Here is a 16796-nt window from a genome sequence, read left to right as displayed (position 1 = left end):
TGCTTAACTGCCCCTGTGGACATTTTCAGACTTTCCCACAGTCTGTACGACAGAGCTCATTGCTGTATCGTTGACCCGTGCTTTAAACAGAAGACTTGTCCAAATGAGGAGTTCGTGTACCACTGGGAGGCATTGCAGTTATTTTCAGTCAAATCTGTTCAGCATTAAAATTAAGTGACCTGGAGTGTTTTTCAGATCAAACATTTTGTTGATCACTCGGAAATTTCCACCAGGAGGTAAAAATAAATACATAGCAGAAGTACAGTGTAATCTCTTACCTTATCTTATTTGTGTTAAAAAACAAACCTTAATATATAGCTTGTAATGTAAAAAACAAAACAAAAAAACAATCAGCTTGTTGACGCCCTGTGCACTGCCTGTCAGCACCAGCGTGCGATCGCACTTGAAGCTGTTTGTTGGCACTTCCTGACTTCTGTCCCTCCTGTTTGATCGTTGCTTGTGTTGTATTAACTTGCAGATGTACATCGCTTTGGACAAGAGCGTCTGCTAGATGAAACTGTAACATTGTAACAATGCTACTTGAGGATTTTATAAACACAAATCTAAGAGACTAAAGTCATGATAGAAGCTCACAGAGCTTTAAGCTAAATGCTACAAACTATCGTTAAGCAGCATGTTCTCCACCTTAGTTTAGCATGTTATTATCTAGCACTTGCTAATTGGCATGGGACGCTAAGTAGAGCTGAAGCTGATGAGGATGTCATCAGTTTGAGAGCAAATTAAATTTGACACGATATTCAAGCTTGATGAAAAGTTAGAAGATGAGTTATTACAGATTAGCATAGAGGGTGTGTGTTTGTATAGATATTCATGGTAATTCATACGTTTGTTTTTTACTTAAAACCAAATGACAAACTCGCTGTGATGCTTCACCCTCAAAGGACCATGGGTGTAGCAAGATCTGAAAGAAAACTAACCAAAAGTTGCTGATATGTTTTTGTCTGGACCAAAGGGACGGACTTCCTAGAGCCACCTTGGAAGCATGACCGTATACATACAGATACAGGGATGCAATGCAATGATAGACAAGCTTTATTTCAGTGTAGTTACTTAGTAACAGGGCAAAGAGGCAGAAAATAATCTGACCTATTACATGCAGCTGCTACGACAAAAGCAATGAACTTTGCCTCTTAATTTACTGGTTTGTTCTCCCTTCTGAGAGCAGACTTTGTGAGGAGCTCTGCATTTCACTTGAGACGGAGAGGATGAAGCGTCTCTTTTACAGAGTCTTTATCCACTCGGCTAACTGGCAGCTGAGGTCACAGAGTTCAGAGGCCTCAGTCAAAATGGCGGACTATATTCTCCCAGCTCAAAGTGCCACGATGAGGTTAAGCCCCCTCGGAGGGCCTCAGCTGACCTCGTCTCAAAATAGAGAGATCCCCTCTCTGGGACCGTCTGAATTTAGAGGCTGGTTGTCAACACAGTTAACGTCTACGTCCAACATGTTATGTTACAGTATATCTACACTGCCCTCTGTGTTCTGTTTAATGTTTTAAGTTGAATATGAGTCCTTCTGTTTGCATGTCTCTCATCATCAGCTCTTCTACTTGGGTTTCTTGATGTTCTACTCGTATGTGGTCCTGGTGAGGATGCCTGAGTGGCCTTCTCCTCAAGAGTGGGTGGTGATCCTCTACATATTCACCTCTGCTATTGAGAAGATTCGAGAGGTATGTGAAACGGAAGACTTTAGCTCTGCCTTTTTGTCAAATAAAACAACATTATTTCACGTTTGTGCTTCTCTCTTCCCTCGGTTCTTTCTCAGATGTTCATGTCTGAGGCGGGCAAAATAAGCCAGAAGATAAAGGTGTGGTTCAGTGACTATTTCAATGTGTCAGACTTTCTGGCCATTGTGACCTTCTTTATCGGCTTTGGCCTGAGGTTGGGTGGAGGTGACGCCTTCGTCCCTGGGCGGACAGTGTACTGTCTCAATATAATCTTCTGGTACGTGCGACTCCTGGATATCCTGGCTGTCAACCAGCAGGCTGGCCCGTACGTCATGATGATTGCCAAAATGGTAAGTTGAAGTATAACTACTGCATGATGTAGAGCAGGCAGACATTTTTAAATTCATGGTTTAACCTAAAACTGCTGTCATATTTAAGTAATGAAAAATATTGTGGATTGAAATTCTTTATGTTTTATAGTTTTTAGTCTGAAACAAACTAACTAGCTGGAGGAAATGCACTGAAACAGGAATACACCTCTGACAGAGTTGTTGCTGTTCACAAACTGCTGAATGAAATGTTTTAATTCATTAATTCAAATATTCACAACAGCATTAATCATCTACATGATGTTACCAGGTATTGTAACCTACAGTTTTATCCCGAGCTGCCCCATCAGTTTTAGAACATATTATATTTTCTACTTACTGTGGTCCAAGTCGTAGTTTAATGAAGTATTTATAAACATGTGATAGCCTTCCCTCAAGTGTCGGATGAAATCCTGTTAGGATCATGTGAAAGTTTGGATGGTTCAATTCCTGATACCTGAATACTGATTTGCTTTCTTGCAGAGTTGCACTGAATATGAAGTACCAGTTGATTAGCTTAGCTTAGCATAAATACCAGAAGCAGAGGGAAATGGAAAGCCTGGCTCAGTGAGAAGCTGAAATCATCTGCCTACATCTACCCTTTAGTTTGTGTGCTAATTAAACAAATTTAAACATTTCATGTTTATTTTAAGTGTCACAGAGAAACTTTTTCTGACGTCAGTTGTAGGATTTATGTTTTCTTTTGGATGGAGCCAAGTTAGCCATTTGTCCTGTTGTCTGTCTTTATGCTGAGCGAAGGTAACCCAACTGCTAGCTGCTCGTTGCATTTGGGTGATATTAGAGTGATTATCTTTTTTCTTATCTTGTTCTCGGTGAGAAAGCAAAGACGTGCATTTCCCAAAACATCAAACTCCTCCTTTCAATGAATTAGAAGATAATAAAGTTCCTCTATTGTTTTTGCGTAGTCAGTCATGAATCCTTCAACGTCACCTTGTCTTCCCTGGGGATTTTGATAAAAGGTGAATGGACTGTTCTTATAAATCGCTTTTCTAGTCATAAGTAATACATACTTCTGACCTCTGTTTTTTTTGTGAAACGGGCAACCCCAGATCCTTATCACAGAACATCTCATCGTCTTGTTTTTCACCCTTATTTAACAGTCCTTAATATTAGAAATTGACTATATTCCTTGTAAATATAATAACATTTTGGATCCCCAGAGTAGACGTGTGTTTACTAGAGAAACTCGCTCAATGTACTTTTTAAGTCAAATATATCATATTGTGATGACACCTTCAGTCAAGTGTCTCATCTCTTTCAGGTGGCCAACATGTTTTATATTGTGGTCATAATGGCTATAGTCCTCTTGAGCTATGGCGTGCCCAGGAAAGCCATTCTGTACCCACATGAGGAGCCCAGCTGGACGCTGGCTAAAGATGTGGTCTTCCAGCCGTACTGGATGATGTACGGGGAAGTGTATGCCTATGAAATCGATGGTAAGGACGATGAGGATGGTAGGGAAGATTATGAGGGTAAGAGCAGTTTTATTCAAAGCTTCTCACCACAGCATGATGGCTGATTGTCACTCAAAACAAGCACTGGAAATCAAACCCACGACGGCCTAATCATTGCTCCCCTTCACAGCCTCCTTCACACAACATGGTTCACACGGAGGAGCAGCCAGCGCGGGTCTCTCTAGGGAGGGCAGGGCTTTTTGTTTCACCGCAGCGTCGACTGCCTCGACTCAACTGAATATGATCTGAATGAAAGGCATCGTTAGTCGAGTCGGGTGCATTGGGAGCTCTGGTGGAACAAAACACCTGGTTGTGCCCCATAACCTGAGTTTGCATCCAAAGGTTTCACACACCGATGAAATTTATCACGTTTTAATACATTGTCATACAGTTGATAGGGGGGAGGAGGAGGATAATAAGATGTTGATTATGTGGTGTCAGTTAGAAGTACAGTTATACTATTAAAAAAAAAAAAAGATAATAAAGAATATAAAGTTAAGTGTGCTCAAAATACTCCTGATACGTCTTTTGTCTTACCTCAAGTTTGCAGCCACACAGCACCAACAAGTTGCAAGTAGTTGTACCTCTGAGCTCAAGAATACTGAAATATTCTACTCAAGTAGAAGTCTGAAGTGAAGAAGTAGTAGTAGAAGGCTATTTGACTGAAATTGTACTCAAGTAAAAGTACTTGTGTAAAACATAACTCAAGTGGAAGTAAAAACAGCTCACTTAAAAAGTACTCAGAGTAAAAGTTACTTAGTTACTTTCCCACTCCGCTGATTTTTATAATAATCAAATGTTGCCATGGTTACCTTACACATGCATCCTATGCAAATGAAATACAATGAAACTTTATTTTTAAACCTGGGCCATATTATATTATTATTTATTTATGTTTTGGTGTCAAAATGACGAGAGCTGGGCCTTTTGTCAAAGATCCGTAGTTTAACCAGAAACAGCAGCTCTCTATATAACCACCAGACTCCATTGGCAAAAACAGTAATTTTACCTCGCAGGACACGTGAGTGGCTGATGGTCTACCGCTGCCTCATTCGGTTAGTTTGTTTATGTTATTGTGTGGTGTTCTAAAGGGTTAGTTCGGTTCTGAACTAACGTGAGTTACGACGTGTAACGAGGCAGTGGTAGACCAGCAAGTCCCGTGTTCTGCAAGGTAAAAGTACTGTTTTTGTGAATGGAGTCTGGTGGCTTTGAAGAGGGTGAAGAGGGTTAACACAATTAAATAAAAGTAAAATTACTGACTTTGAAAAATACTCCACCTCTGCCTCTGAGGATAAAAGAAAAGGATACTTTAGAGCAAATATGTGATAATTTTTTGGGAGTTATTGAAACTAAAATATCAAAGAATGTGTAAAGACAGCTGTAGCCAACAATGTTGTATAGTCTATAGTTTCAACATGCATAAAATAAACATCAAAAACATTCATATTTAATGTGATTTCAGGGCAGTATTTCCTCCTCTATGTCTACGTATATACGAGTATGATGTGGTATAGTCAGATTTGGACCCAAACAGAACAGAACATATGTTACAGATTGTCTCTACGTGTTGAGAAGGGATGCACCTATCACAAAATATTAGATATTGGTCAAATAGACTCAAATAGCAGGATCGGGTATGTGTGCATCTCTTGTGTTGAGTGTGTCTTTATCTCTGTGTCTGTGCATATCCTAAATGTCTCCCCCTCTCAACAGTTTGTGCCAATAACACTGAACCATCAGTGAGGACCCTGTGTGCAGCAGGAGTGTGGCTGACTCCTCTCCTACAAGCAGTCTACCTCTTTGTACAGTATATATTAATGGTCAACCTCCTCATCGCTTTCTTCAAGTAAGTGCTCAACATGTCAAGGCTCAGTCCAGCCGTGCTGGTCCACATCATCACCCTGAGTGTAACGTCTCTACTCTCTCTTTTCCAGTAATGTGTATCTGCAAGTGAAGTCCATTTCTAATTTGGTGTGGAAGTACCAGCGCTACCACTTCATTATGGCCTATCATGAGAAGCCTGTCCTGCCTCCCCCCTTCATCCTCCTCTGTCACATCTACTCCCTCTTCTGCATGTGTCGGAAGAGGAAGAAGGAGCATACCTACGGACCAAGTACGACCACACTGTTATCACTTGCTAAGTGCATGTAAAGTATAAAAAAGGGAAATTATGGGAATTTATTGTTGCTTTGCTGTGTAAGTTAACGAAATCTCCAAAGGTAACAAGCGTCTCTTTCTGTCTCTTAGAGCTGTTTCTCACAGAGGAAGACCAAAAGAAGCTTCATGACTTTGAGGAGCAGTGTGTAGAGACATACTTTCATGAAAAGGATGATCAGTTTCATTCGGGGAGTGAGGAGCGCATTCGGCTGACCTCCGAAAGGTATTTCCTAAAATAGTGGGAGACAAAAATGAGGTTAAAGTATAGCATTTTATTTCTATTGCATATAGCCTTGCATGTATCCTTAAGGTCTAACAAAGACTTCCCTTTCTGTGTTGGCAATTTGCTAATTTCTTGGCTCATTACTGCCACCTGTTGATCAGAGGAGTTATGTGAAAGCCGTGGCTTGATTGTGACTCACATCATCCATCCATATAAGTGTTCTCTTTCACATGAACAGGACCATCTAAAAAAAACTTAGCGCTTTAAAAGATTAGACATCCAAAAAGATGTATTTTTTATTAATTAAACATATGAGTAATTTAACTTACTGAACAAGAAATAGAAGCATTATCATTAGCAGTGGGTAACACAAGCGGCCCTGTGAGTAACTGAAGCCGCTGTTTGTGTTTTCCAGGGTTGAGACGATGTGTTTGCAGCTGAGGGAGGTTGGCAACAAGGTCAACTTTATAAAACGCTCTTTGCACACGCTGGACTCGCAGATCGGCCACCTGCAGGACCTCTCAGCTCTGACTGTCGACACTCTGAAGACCCTCACTGCTCAGAGAGCGTCAGAGGCCAGTAAGGTCCACAATCAGATCACGCGGGAGCTCAGCCTCTCTAAGAATGTGGTCCCCAGCATCGCCCCTGTCGCACCAGACGCCGGCCCCCACTCTAAATCGTCCGTGATATGCAAGCGCAGTGTGGGGGCCTTCTTCGGCTCCTCTTTTCCTCAGGCAGGAGCCAACATTGCGGATTCTTTGTTTGGGATTGGTGTCGGGGGAGGGGCCGGGACGGACAGTGGCCGGAGAGTCGGGCCCAGCCCCGGAGCAGGACTGGGGCTGGACCCCCACCTGAACCCAGCGTTGAGTCCGGAGAGGAGGGGGTTTTTTGGGCTTGGGCATCTTGCTGCAGAGGCTGGCTCCTCAGGCAGTGCCGGCTCCAGTGCCTTTGTCCAAAGTGCTGTGGCCATTTCCCCTCCGGAGCTGCGTTTCCGAGGCCACTCTCTCACCCAGAGTAAGCTGACCCGTCCACTAGAGCCGGGCCTCTCCGACTCCCCATCCAGCCTGCCCAACGTGCCCTCCCCCGGGGCTCAGTTCCACATCAGCAGCACCCCCTCCCAGCCCAGTGGCTCCAGCCACCCAGAACTGGCCCTAGCTGGGCTGTACCAGCAGCCCCTCCAGCCCGACAGCACTACAGTAGAGTTTGGGGCGTTTGTGGGTAAGTATGAGACTGAGGGTGATGCTAGTGTTGATGTGGAGGTAAAGGAGGAGAGTGAAGCCTGTGTGTGTGTGTATCCTACTGTTGTCGTTGTGTCTAAGACTTCGGGCTCTGCTCGGCCTGCCTGCTTGCCTGCTTGCACTGCGAAGCCTGAGAACACGTGGGATTTAGAAAAGGGGGAGAGAGGGAGGGAGGTGAGTCAGGGCTACGTGAACGAGGCGTTCCTCGATGACGAGGGCAGATCAGGCTCTCTGAGTAGACAGAATACAGACTCTTGGGTCCCACCGGCTGCTGAAGCTGAATCATCACCGGGTGAAACCCATGGAAATAGCAATTTGCCAGGTTTTGCTCGCGCCCCTGCTGTGGCTGCCAGGAGACCCCTCAGACGAAGGAGCAGGGAATGGAGTAAATCGGGACCACCTGCCCCTGAGGCATCCTGCTATGAGGGTCAAAGTGGGTCAGAAGTCCCACTTGAAATGAGGAATGCAGCAAGAGAGCCAAACGCAACGAGAGGTTTGAGTTTCAGTCTGAGTTTAAGTGGAGGGCTGCGTCTGCCGGGTGCTCGGGCCTGTCCGTCTGCAGATCTAAGTAGACCTGCTGGTGCCTTTTCCTTTCCTCTCTCTGGATTTTGTCTGGACGTCTTGTCACAACAGTTTGTTCTCTGTTCCCAGGTGCTTCTGAGGTTTTCGGGTTTGATGTGAATGCGGCATGAATGATGGGGTGAATTGATGGAGTGGTCTGTCTGGTGGAGATGAGTGGAGCAGTTTCTCATAAGAATCAAATGTTTAAACTGATTATTTCATCATTTGTTTGTCCTGTTCTGAATGCCTCACAGTGATTGGCTTAGATTTCACATTGGGAGTAGTAAACAAATCTCTGTCAAATAATTCTTCATGATTGTATTGATTGGATGTTGTTACATGAGGGAAAAAAGATGTGTTGGATTGAATTGACTCGGATGATAAACTGAGGTACGATGGTTGAAATGGCTCTGATGTTGGCTGACAGTCTTTTCTGGGTTCCAGGACATAAAGACAGTGTGGACCTCCAGCCTTCACCACCCAAAGAGACCTCCAGCAGACAGCCGAGCCCGGCCACACAGACCAGATCCCAGGTGTGTGTCTGTGCGGTATTCATCTAGTAGATTTTATGAAGCCTCTTTCTTAAGGTCATGTTTTGTACAGTTATTATTTCCCAGTCGGGAACTCCTTTTTCTGATTGTTTTGGCAACACATGAATGCAGCGTCAGTGAGTTTGTTTCTTTTGCATCAGCACCGACTTTGACTGATGGATTTTAAAAACTCAGAGGATCTTCTTCTTTCCCATAGTAAAGACATGCTGCAGTGTGTGTAATAACTCCATCACCTGTCGAGTTGAATCAGACACTTGTCTGTTGCGTATCTTCTTGTATTTATCATAGGTTCTAGATGACAGCTTGAGTGACCACATTAATTCAAAAGGTGGCCTATTGTTACCATGTGATTTGGCGACACTGCCAGTTTTCACTGACATTTAAAAGACCCTGAAGACTTTATCTTGGAGTCGAGATGACTATTAATCGTGCAGGAAATCATAAACCATGATGTGTGTAACGTTTTTTTTGCACTCCATGCTTCATAATTTATCCTAATAATACTCTGTCACTCTGTCTGTTGTTGTGGCCACAGGCTCAGTCTGAAGCTCACGGTCATATCCGAGCAGTCAACTCCTACGCTGGCTTCACAGAGTTTGACAGAAGCCCGGCTTTCCTCCATCCTGACTCCAGTAAGCTCACAAAAATAACAGATAATACTGAGAATTATCTGCTGAGAAAGATACATTTTGAATCCCCTGCAGAGAAAACAATAGCAGCTGTGTCTGTTGGCAGTTTTTAGTCACATTTGGTGATTGTTTCTTTGTGTGTCTGCAGCTCTGACAAAGAGGGACAGGAGCAGAGTGTCGGCTGAAGACATCCTCATCCACGAAGACCCCAGGGCTGCAGTGCTGGTGAGAAATGTGTCTGTGTGTTTGCTTCCAAGAGTTCCTGTCTTTCACTGATTACTGACTTCTGGTTTCTCCACCAGGAAAGAGTTCAGGTCAAATCAGCCCAAGCCAGCAGCCTGTAAGTATCCTCTCACGAACACACACACACACACACACACACAACCACACACACACACACGCAATCACGCTACCTCTTACATTTAAATTCATACAAACACAAGTGAGATAGTCCAGTTTTCTTCTGATTCATATTAATTTCTGGAGCTTATTTCTGTCTTAATTAGCGTATGTAAAAACCAGCACGCACTGGCCCACCCTTCATCATACAAACACACAAGCTCCTGTGTAGATTCATGCACTGATATGCATGTATCTGTTTTGTTAAACTAACGTCTTTCTGACGTCTCTCTCTCTCTTGTCTCTTTGGCAGACGACCCCCTGGTGAAGACACACTAACTGGTAAGATATGAACTTTAGTCCGGTTGGACTCGTTCTGTCTGCATCAGCTTGTCTATCAGCTACACTATCAAGTGACATTTGGCCTTTAACCCTTTTTTTTGCATCTAATGAATGCATGCTTGTTCGATACAATTTAGATGTATTTATTTTATTTATTTAGATTTCTTTATTTAGCACATTAAAAAACAACAACATTATACATTTTAAGAAAAGGAGACGTGCAGAGGAAACCCTCAAGGGGCTTGACAAGTGGGGTTCCCTACCATTAATCAAAAACACTTATAAAAAAGTTTTTACAAAAAGAGAAAAAAAAAGGATATAATAAAAATGTAAATAAAAAGGGACAATCAGATGAGCACAGAGATAATTAAGTAAAGAAAAAAAAAGAGAGGTAGAGAGAGAGAAGTCGAAGGTAGAAGAAGAAAGTTTGACCAGGTGAGGAGGCGATGAATTTCAAATCTTGGAACCTCTGTATGTGAAACTAAATTGGGATGAAGTGGAAATCAACACTGTAACTCCAACAACTAGACAAAAAAATCCTTTACCCTCTGTTCTTTACTTTATTGAAGAAATGTGTGTGGTTTGGTTTGTGATCTTTAAAGACCATCTCTGACAATCAGAAAGGAGAGGTGACGTTTATACAAGTTGTTTCAATATGTGAGCTCAAAAATATTTAAAAGCCAAAACTTTTCTTTGCTTAACTTAACTTTACACTTTACACAGATGAAGGCCCAAACAAGTCATTTTATACATCTTTGTTTATGGAAAGTAAGAAAGGAGTTTCACATCACAACTTTACTATAATCGCTGCACATCCTGTGTGTTTCATGTAATGTGTCTGGATGAAAGCTTCATCCTCTTTTTCTTCTTCTGTGGTTACAGCTGCCGTTTCTCTGTACACGCCACGACACACCCAGCTCGGAGCCAGAAAGGACTGTGAGTAACTCGCACTCACTGACCAGACGGCACAACAGACTCAGAGCCATAAATGAAGAGAGAAAATAATTCACAACTATTTTGAAAGTAGATCAATAGTAAAAAGTAGAATCAGCTGCTTTTCTCTGTTTTATGCAAATCTTTTAATTTTGGACTGTTGGTTGGACACAACAGCTTTTGAATTTGTTATCTTGGACACTGAGAAACTGTGATGTGCAGTCTTTTCTTCTTCTGATGTGCACTATTTTCACTGAGTGAAACACTGCAGATATATGTGATGAAAAGATGTACTGTGCTGTTTCTGGACAGAAAACCCAGTTAACATGTGATAACTGTGGCATCGAGCATGAGCTGCGTCTGTTGGTTTGAAGTTGTACAGAGACATCTACTGGTGGATGATTGAACCAGGGTGTTTTTATTGAATTCATTGTTTCTCAATGACTTTAATATACACCAAACAAAGTCGTTGTTGTTCTCTAAACTGTTTTCTTCTTTTCTCCGTAGCGATCGGCTCACCTTTCAAGCCCATGGAGAACTACCAGTACTCAGGTGAGACTAGTATTATTGTGTTGCATTAATTTAGTCTTTTCACTCTCCTTCTGCACTCTTCAACCTGTATATCTGTTTATTTGTGTGTTTGTTTGTGTGTTTGCTCCTGTAGCTGTGGAGCGCAACAACTTGATGAGGCTGTCCCAGAGCATCCCCTTCACTCCGGTGCCCCCTCGAGGTGAGTGTGGATCACGGTGCGATTCTCAGACGTGTCAGCTCAGGTGAAAACACCCCCGGACGTTTTTGAGAAGTGACAGCAGGAGGCGGTTTTTAGAATGAGGAAGTATGAAACCAGATAGGAGGTGTTGTTGCCCTCCCACACCTGCAGCTGTTTGCTCAGTTATTACTTGGGTGTGACTGTCAAGTAAAGTGTATAAATTCCAGGTACATTTCCATGCTAGAGTGGATCTACTGATTGTTTTATCTGTTTTATTATTTGACCCTGAATGTCTCATAATAATAATCATAATAATAAATGCAGTCCTCATCTTTTACACAAGGTATATTTAGCTTCTCCGAACAAGGAAGTAAAACCAAAAGAAACAACACGGTCTGACTCGGCTCTCTGACAGTGTGTACGGCTGAGTTTCCTGGCTCTCAGTGAAACACAGTCTCTTTGCCAGTTTTACAGCAGATAGATGGTAAAAATGGGCTTGTTGACTGTCTCACTGACAGGCCGCAGCTTGTAACTGCATCGTCCTCGGATCAAATCGGATCAAGTCCAACCCAGAGACATTTTATGTTCAGTATGTTTAGTCCCTCCCTCTGTCTGCCCTCACATTTCTTATTCTCCAGTGAATATATGAGCTAGTGTATTTGAAGGACGGCCTTTAGAGTGTTCATGTTGCTGTGTTGACTGCTGGACACGTACACAGGCTAAAGTTTGCTCAAATGTGAGCTAGAAAGTCTGAGAAACAGAAGAACATCATGTTCGGTTGCTGTGAGCTTGTTTAGAAGTCTTTCTGCCTCGCACTGGCAAAAATGCTTTCAAGTTTCTGTTTTGAGATAAAAATGGATAAGAGGGACCTTGAGGTCAGAATATGTAGGACAAATAGCCAGAAATGTTGCACTTAATTCAAGAAACATTTGAACCAACGCTGTGTTTATCAGTGTGTGTAACCCATCCCTGCTGCTCCGTTGTCCGTCAGGGGAGCCGGTGACTGTGTACCGTCTGGAGGAGAGCTCCCCCAACACCATCAACAACAGCATGTCTTCCTGGGCCCAGCGAGGCCTCTGTGCCAAAATAGAGTTTCTCAGCAAGGAGGAGATGGGCGGAGGCCTCAGAAGGGCCCTAAAGGTGCTCTGTACCTGGTCAGAGTACGACATCCTGAAACCAGGACATCTGTATATAGTCAAATCCTTCCTTCCAGAGGTGGTTGAGACCTGGCAGAGCATCTACAAGGAGGACACTGTGCTGCACCTTTGTCTCAGGGTAGGTGCACAGACACACCCGCAGCACACTCCACATGCTGTAAGCCTGTATGCAAATCAGTTTCAGCACTGTCGGGCCTCACAGAACTCTCTTCTTTGCAGGCTGTTGTAAAATGAAGTCCTTGTTTTTGCTCTTAAGACATAATACAGAGTAATGCCATAAAACACAAAGCTAGAAAACTGACAACAAACGGAACACATAAAGCACAAAAACACTGGAGCAGCTCGAGTTATGGAAATGCTAAAACAGCTTTATTCTACTTTTATTTCAGAGCTGTTTATTTAACAACACTTACACCTATGTATGCCCACTGTATAATCCAATACGGAGCAACATTAATGCCTCGTGTCACTGCAGGAAATACAACAACAGCGAGCTGCTCAGAAGCTCACATTTGCCTTCAATCAGATCAGGCCGAAGACGATTCCTTATTCGCCGAGGTAAGAGCAGGAGGAGGAGGATTGCAGAACACAAACCATTCTAGCCTCTTTTTTTTTTTTTTAAATCTTTATTTGTATTAATTTATTTTCACTGTGGGTTTTTGGACACTGAACAAACACCTAAACACAACAGCTTTGTTTTTGATCCCATTTTTCACCAGTAATATTAAAAATGTTTTTTCCAGCACACATTTCTCTCACATTTCCTTCCTTGTTTTATTTCATTGCGTGTTAGTGAATGTTGTTGCTTGCCAAGAGGATCCATCCACCCGACAGGTCTAGCAATTTCATGTGACATGCCATGGCATACCTGTACGTGTAATTATCATGCTGCTAAATCAACATCTTGCTGTGCCACACCTGTCAGGTAGATGAATTATGTTGACAAAGAAGAACATCTCAAAGGCATATTTATGCATTCTGTACATCTAAAAAAGTTTTTTTTAATTCTATTCTAAACAACAAAAGCGTTGTGTTTATATTTCCGTCCACTACTTGTTTTATGTAGGTCACAAATTTTGCTTAGCTCACTGTGGTTTGGCAAAGGTTGGAGACATTTGCAGGTGATTTACACACCCACACCAACCCTCCCTACATCTGACTCTGTCAACAATCCTTTCTCTGTTTCCATTCTCGTTTGATCCTTTGTTTTCAGTGTCTGACTAACAGTTAGCTGCAGCCGGATATTAAACAGAAGGACAGGACTGTCATTTGGCTCATCCAGAAAAGAATCCAAAGAAAATATCCTCCAAAATGTGAAACTTAACCTAAAAATCAAATCAACACATTTGTAAACCGTGTCATAAAATCAGTTCCAATAAGCATCAAAACTAAAAACTTATATTAACAGAGGGGGCTTTTATTTTCATAAAGTGTCCTCTCCTGTGAGCCCGTACCCTGAAACCTGAGTCCTGTTTGTGTGCGTTCAGGTTTCTGGAGGTATTCCTGCTCTACTGTCACTCTGCCGGACAGTGGTTCGCTATAGAAGAGTGCATCACTGGGGAGTTCAGGAAGTTCAACAACAACAACGGAGACGAGACCGTCCCCACCAACCTCCTGGAGGAAACCATGCTGGCCTTCAGTCACTGGACCTACGAGTACACCCGCGGAGAGCTGCTGGTGCTGGACCTGCAGGGTACACAAATACCCTCCATATGCTCGCATAACAACACAACAAATAGGCTACTTCACCTGACCTGCAGCCAAGTAGATTTATAAGAGATGTTTTGTTGTTGTTTTTATTAATGCCCCTTGTTACATTTAAGAAACATCAGTCAGTCATGGAGATGGGAAAGCAAAGGGATGGTTTATGTAGAAAATGAGGCACACATGCAAGTGTATTTCATCATTTTCCTGCATGTGTTTAAATGGAAGACCTTTCTCTATCGACTACCTGTTCGCCTTAAAGATTTAGACTGATGTTTTATACTTAATGTCATGATAATGAAGTGTGTGCGTGTCTCTGTGCAGGGGTCGGGGAGATTCTGACTGATCCATCTGTCATTAAGAGCGGTGAGAAGGGGTAAGTCATTCATCGTTTCAGTGTATTTAGGTTCTTGTGGCTCAATTTTATAAAACTGGAGGTCGTGGCAAATTTTTCAGCAATTATTTTTGATCATCAGATAGTCACTGAAGTCATTGTTGTGGTCACAGCCTCAAACTTCTGCTCCTTTTTTGTTTATTTTATCTCGTTAAGGGATCAAAATTGAGTTTATGCTGTTTAATACTGATTAGGAATGAAAATGATTGTTTGTGCAGCCTTACAATATAGAATATAATGTAAACCTTACTTTAACTTAGTGTCATTTTGCATTATTTGCTCACAATCTGCAGGTCCTATGATATGATATTTGGGCCCGCTAACCTGGGGGATGATGCCATCAGAAACTTCCGAGCAAAACATCACTGCAACTCCTGCTGTCGGAAACTCAAACTTCCTGGTGAGAGACATCACACAGCTGCTGCTCAGTCAGCTTATTACTCTAAACTGAATGACATCACAAATGAGCTCAAAATCTTCTAGCTTTAAGGCAGCTTTCGGTCGATTGTAAGAAGTGTTTTATGACTTCAGAACAAACTGCTTTTAATAATGATCATTTGTTTCTTATATTAAAGAAAATATAAGAAACAAATTGAATATGAAAAACACCTTGAATATGAAAGTACCTAAGAGTTAAGTGAAAGGTTAGCCCTTGTTCATTTTTTTTTTTGTGTGTTAACATTTTCATCCATAAATCTTGAATGAAGTCAGACACGTCTTAGATGACGCAAAACTTTATCTGTTGCATCCAGTTGACTTTATTTATTTTCTTGTTCCTCGTTCGTCAGATCTAAAGCGGAACGACTACACTCCAGACAAGGTGACGTTCCCACAAGACGACCCTCCCAACCCCGGGGGCGGAGTCAAAGAGTCCCGCCAGTCAATGAGGCTGATGCTGTGATCGCTTTCGAGCCAGAGAGACCGTGAACGATCACGAGGCGACGCTGTTCTGATCCATTTGAGTCATAGCCAAGGAGCTGAGAGGCGCACTCAATCAACTGGAAGAATCACACCTGTGTTTCCATGGAAACCAGTGCATGCAGACTGTGTAATGTTTTTGTTGGTCCCGCCAAAAACGCTGTGTCAACACAATTCAACCATCTTAACCTTTTTGTGTTTTTATTACATAAATGAGGAAGAAAAGTTTTAAACCTATTTTGTATAAGTTTATGAATTTATATATGTACAGTAAATATATATATAAATATATATATATGAACTGGATATATTGACAGGTACATTATCATTGCAGAGGGTTTATTATTTATTGTGAAGTTTGAAGTTGCCTTGTTTTAACAAAAGAAAAGAACAAATCTAAGTGCATTGTACATCTGTTACAGCAGCTGCAGAGAGGACGGCCTGCTGGGACTCAGTCACTGCGACACTGCAGTTTGCCACCACATCATTTTTCTAAATGTATCAAGACTTGTATCACAACCTTTTGTCTCGTAGTTAATGAAACGATATACATGAATTTGAAAATCTTGTAAAATATGGGCAGATTGCAATGCAACTTTTACAGAACAATGTATGTAATTTTATTGTATTGAAAGTGTGTCCACCAAAATATTGCTGATAGTTTTTATTGTTACAAAGGTACTATTGCTATATCTTTGTCATCAACTATTGTATGAGCAAATTACAATCTAGTGTATCTTATAGATACTGTTATCAGGCATGAGCTGAACAGATAAAAATATTTTATTCAGGGGAACTGACAAACGTGAGGGTATTACTGTATACATTTTGTACTGGATATCATTTTAAACAAATAAAAATGTTAAAAGCTTCAGCAACTTCGCTCCAGTCTGACTGTTTCATTAAGATATTGTAGCTGTTACAAAGAGGGGTGCCAGAGGGCGACAGCAGTCTCATTGGAAATGTGCTCTTTTGCTGTTGAGCAAGTTTGAATAAACAAATGTCTTCTCGGCGCTGAGGCCATGAAGAGTAGAGCAGTGACGTCATGCAGATAAAATGCTGTACGCCAGCAGAAGGAAACAGTGGGTCCAGTGTTAGATCAGAGGCCTCAGATTACTTGGTTGGACAGCTGCTGCTGTTATTTGAATCCACACACAAAAACCTCTGTTCAGCTGCCGGGAAATAAGCATGACGGACTGCTCACCTGTCAGCACGGTCGTCAGGAGGGATGCAGCGTAGCATGAATGCCCTCATTTGGGGTCAGATCAAGAGTTTACCCTGAGCACAGGATGCACATTAATTATGTCATGTCATCGGTATCTACCAATAAAGGCTTAAAATTATATCTAGGCATCCACCCTAGATGAGCATTTCTATTATTCTCACCTTAACAAATGTTACATGTGTACATTT

General features: G+C 42.1%; 1 protein-coding gene across 1 annotated transcript in view; it reads left to right on the top strand.

Annotated features, from left to right (window-relative positions):
• trpm7 (transient receptor potential cation channel, subfamily M, member 7) overlaps nucleotides 1-16257 on the top strand; it is a 43000-nt gene extending 26743 nt beyond the window's left edge. Inside the window, exons 20-40 of the mRNA XM_069663352.1 lie at nucleotides 1560-1688; nucleotides 1784-2035; nucleotides 3336-3510; nucleotides 5242-5374; nucleotides 5463-5641; nucleotides 5776-5908; nucleotides 6324-7126; nucleotides 8152-8240; nucleotides 8794-8890; nucleotides 9036-9112; nucleotides 9190-9227; nucleotides 9540-9568; nucleotides 10451-10504; nucleotides 11009-11053; nucleotides 11166-11231; nucleotides 12202-12485; nucleotides 12843-12925; nucleotides 13855-14060; nucleotides 14396-14447; nucleotides 14759-14865; nucleotides 15254-16257. Of these exons, the coding sequence (XP_069519453.1) occupies nucleotides 1560-1688; nucleotides 1784-2035; nucleotides 3336-3510; nucleotides 5242-5374; nucleotides 5463-5641; nucleotides 5776-5908; nucleotides 6324-7126; nucleotides 8152-8240; nucleotides 8794-8890; nucleotides 9036-9112; nucleotides 9190-9227; nucleotides 9540-9568; nucleotides 10451-10504; nucleotides 11009-11053; nucleotides 11166-11231; nucleotides 12202-12485; nucleotides 12843-12925; nucleotides 13855-14060; nucleotides 14396-14447; nucleotides 14759-14865; nucleotides 15254-15366 (3144 nt within the window). The 3' untranslated portion in view covers nucleotides 15367-16257. The remainder of the gene's footprint in view (nucleotides 1-1559; nucleotides 1689-1783; nucleotides 2036-3335; nucleotides 3511-5241; nucleotides 5375-5462; nucleotides 5642-5775; nucleotides 5909-6323; nucleotides 7127-8151; nucleotides 8241-8793; nucleotides 8891-9035; nucleotides 9113-9189; nucleotides 9228-9539; nucleotides 9569-10450; nucleotides 10505-11008; nucleotides 11054-11165; nucleotides 11232-12201; nucleotides 12486-12842; nucleotides 12926-13854; nucleotides 14061-14395; nucleotides 14448-14758; nucleotides 14866-15253) is intronic.
• Nucleotides 16258-16796: the final 539 nt, after the last annotated feature.

The sequence above is a fragment of the Semicossyphus pulcher genome, unplaced genomic scaffold (genome assembly GCF_022749685.1).
Source record: "Semicossyphus pulcher isolate SPU_LCO1_2020_fin unplaced genomic scaffold, fSemPul1.0.p SCAF_1, whole genome shotgun sequence".
Lineage (NCBI taxonomy): Eukaryota > Metazoa > Chordata > Actinopteri > Labriformes > Labridae > Semicossyphus > Semicossyphus pulcher.
The sequence above is the reverse complement of the archived record's forward strand: the minus strand, read 5'-3'. Positions and strand labels throughout refer to the sequence as shown.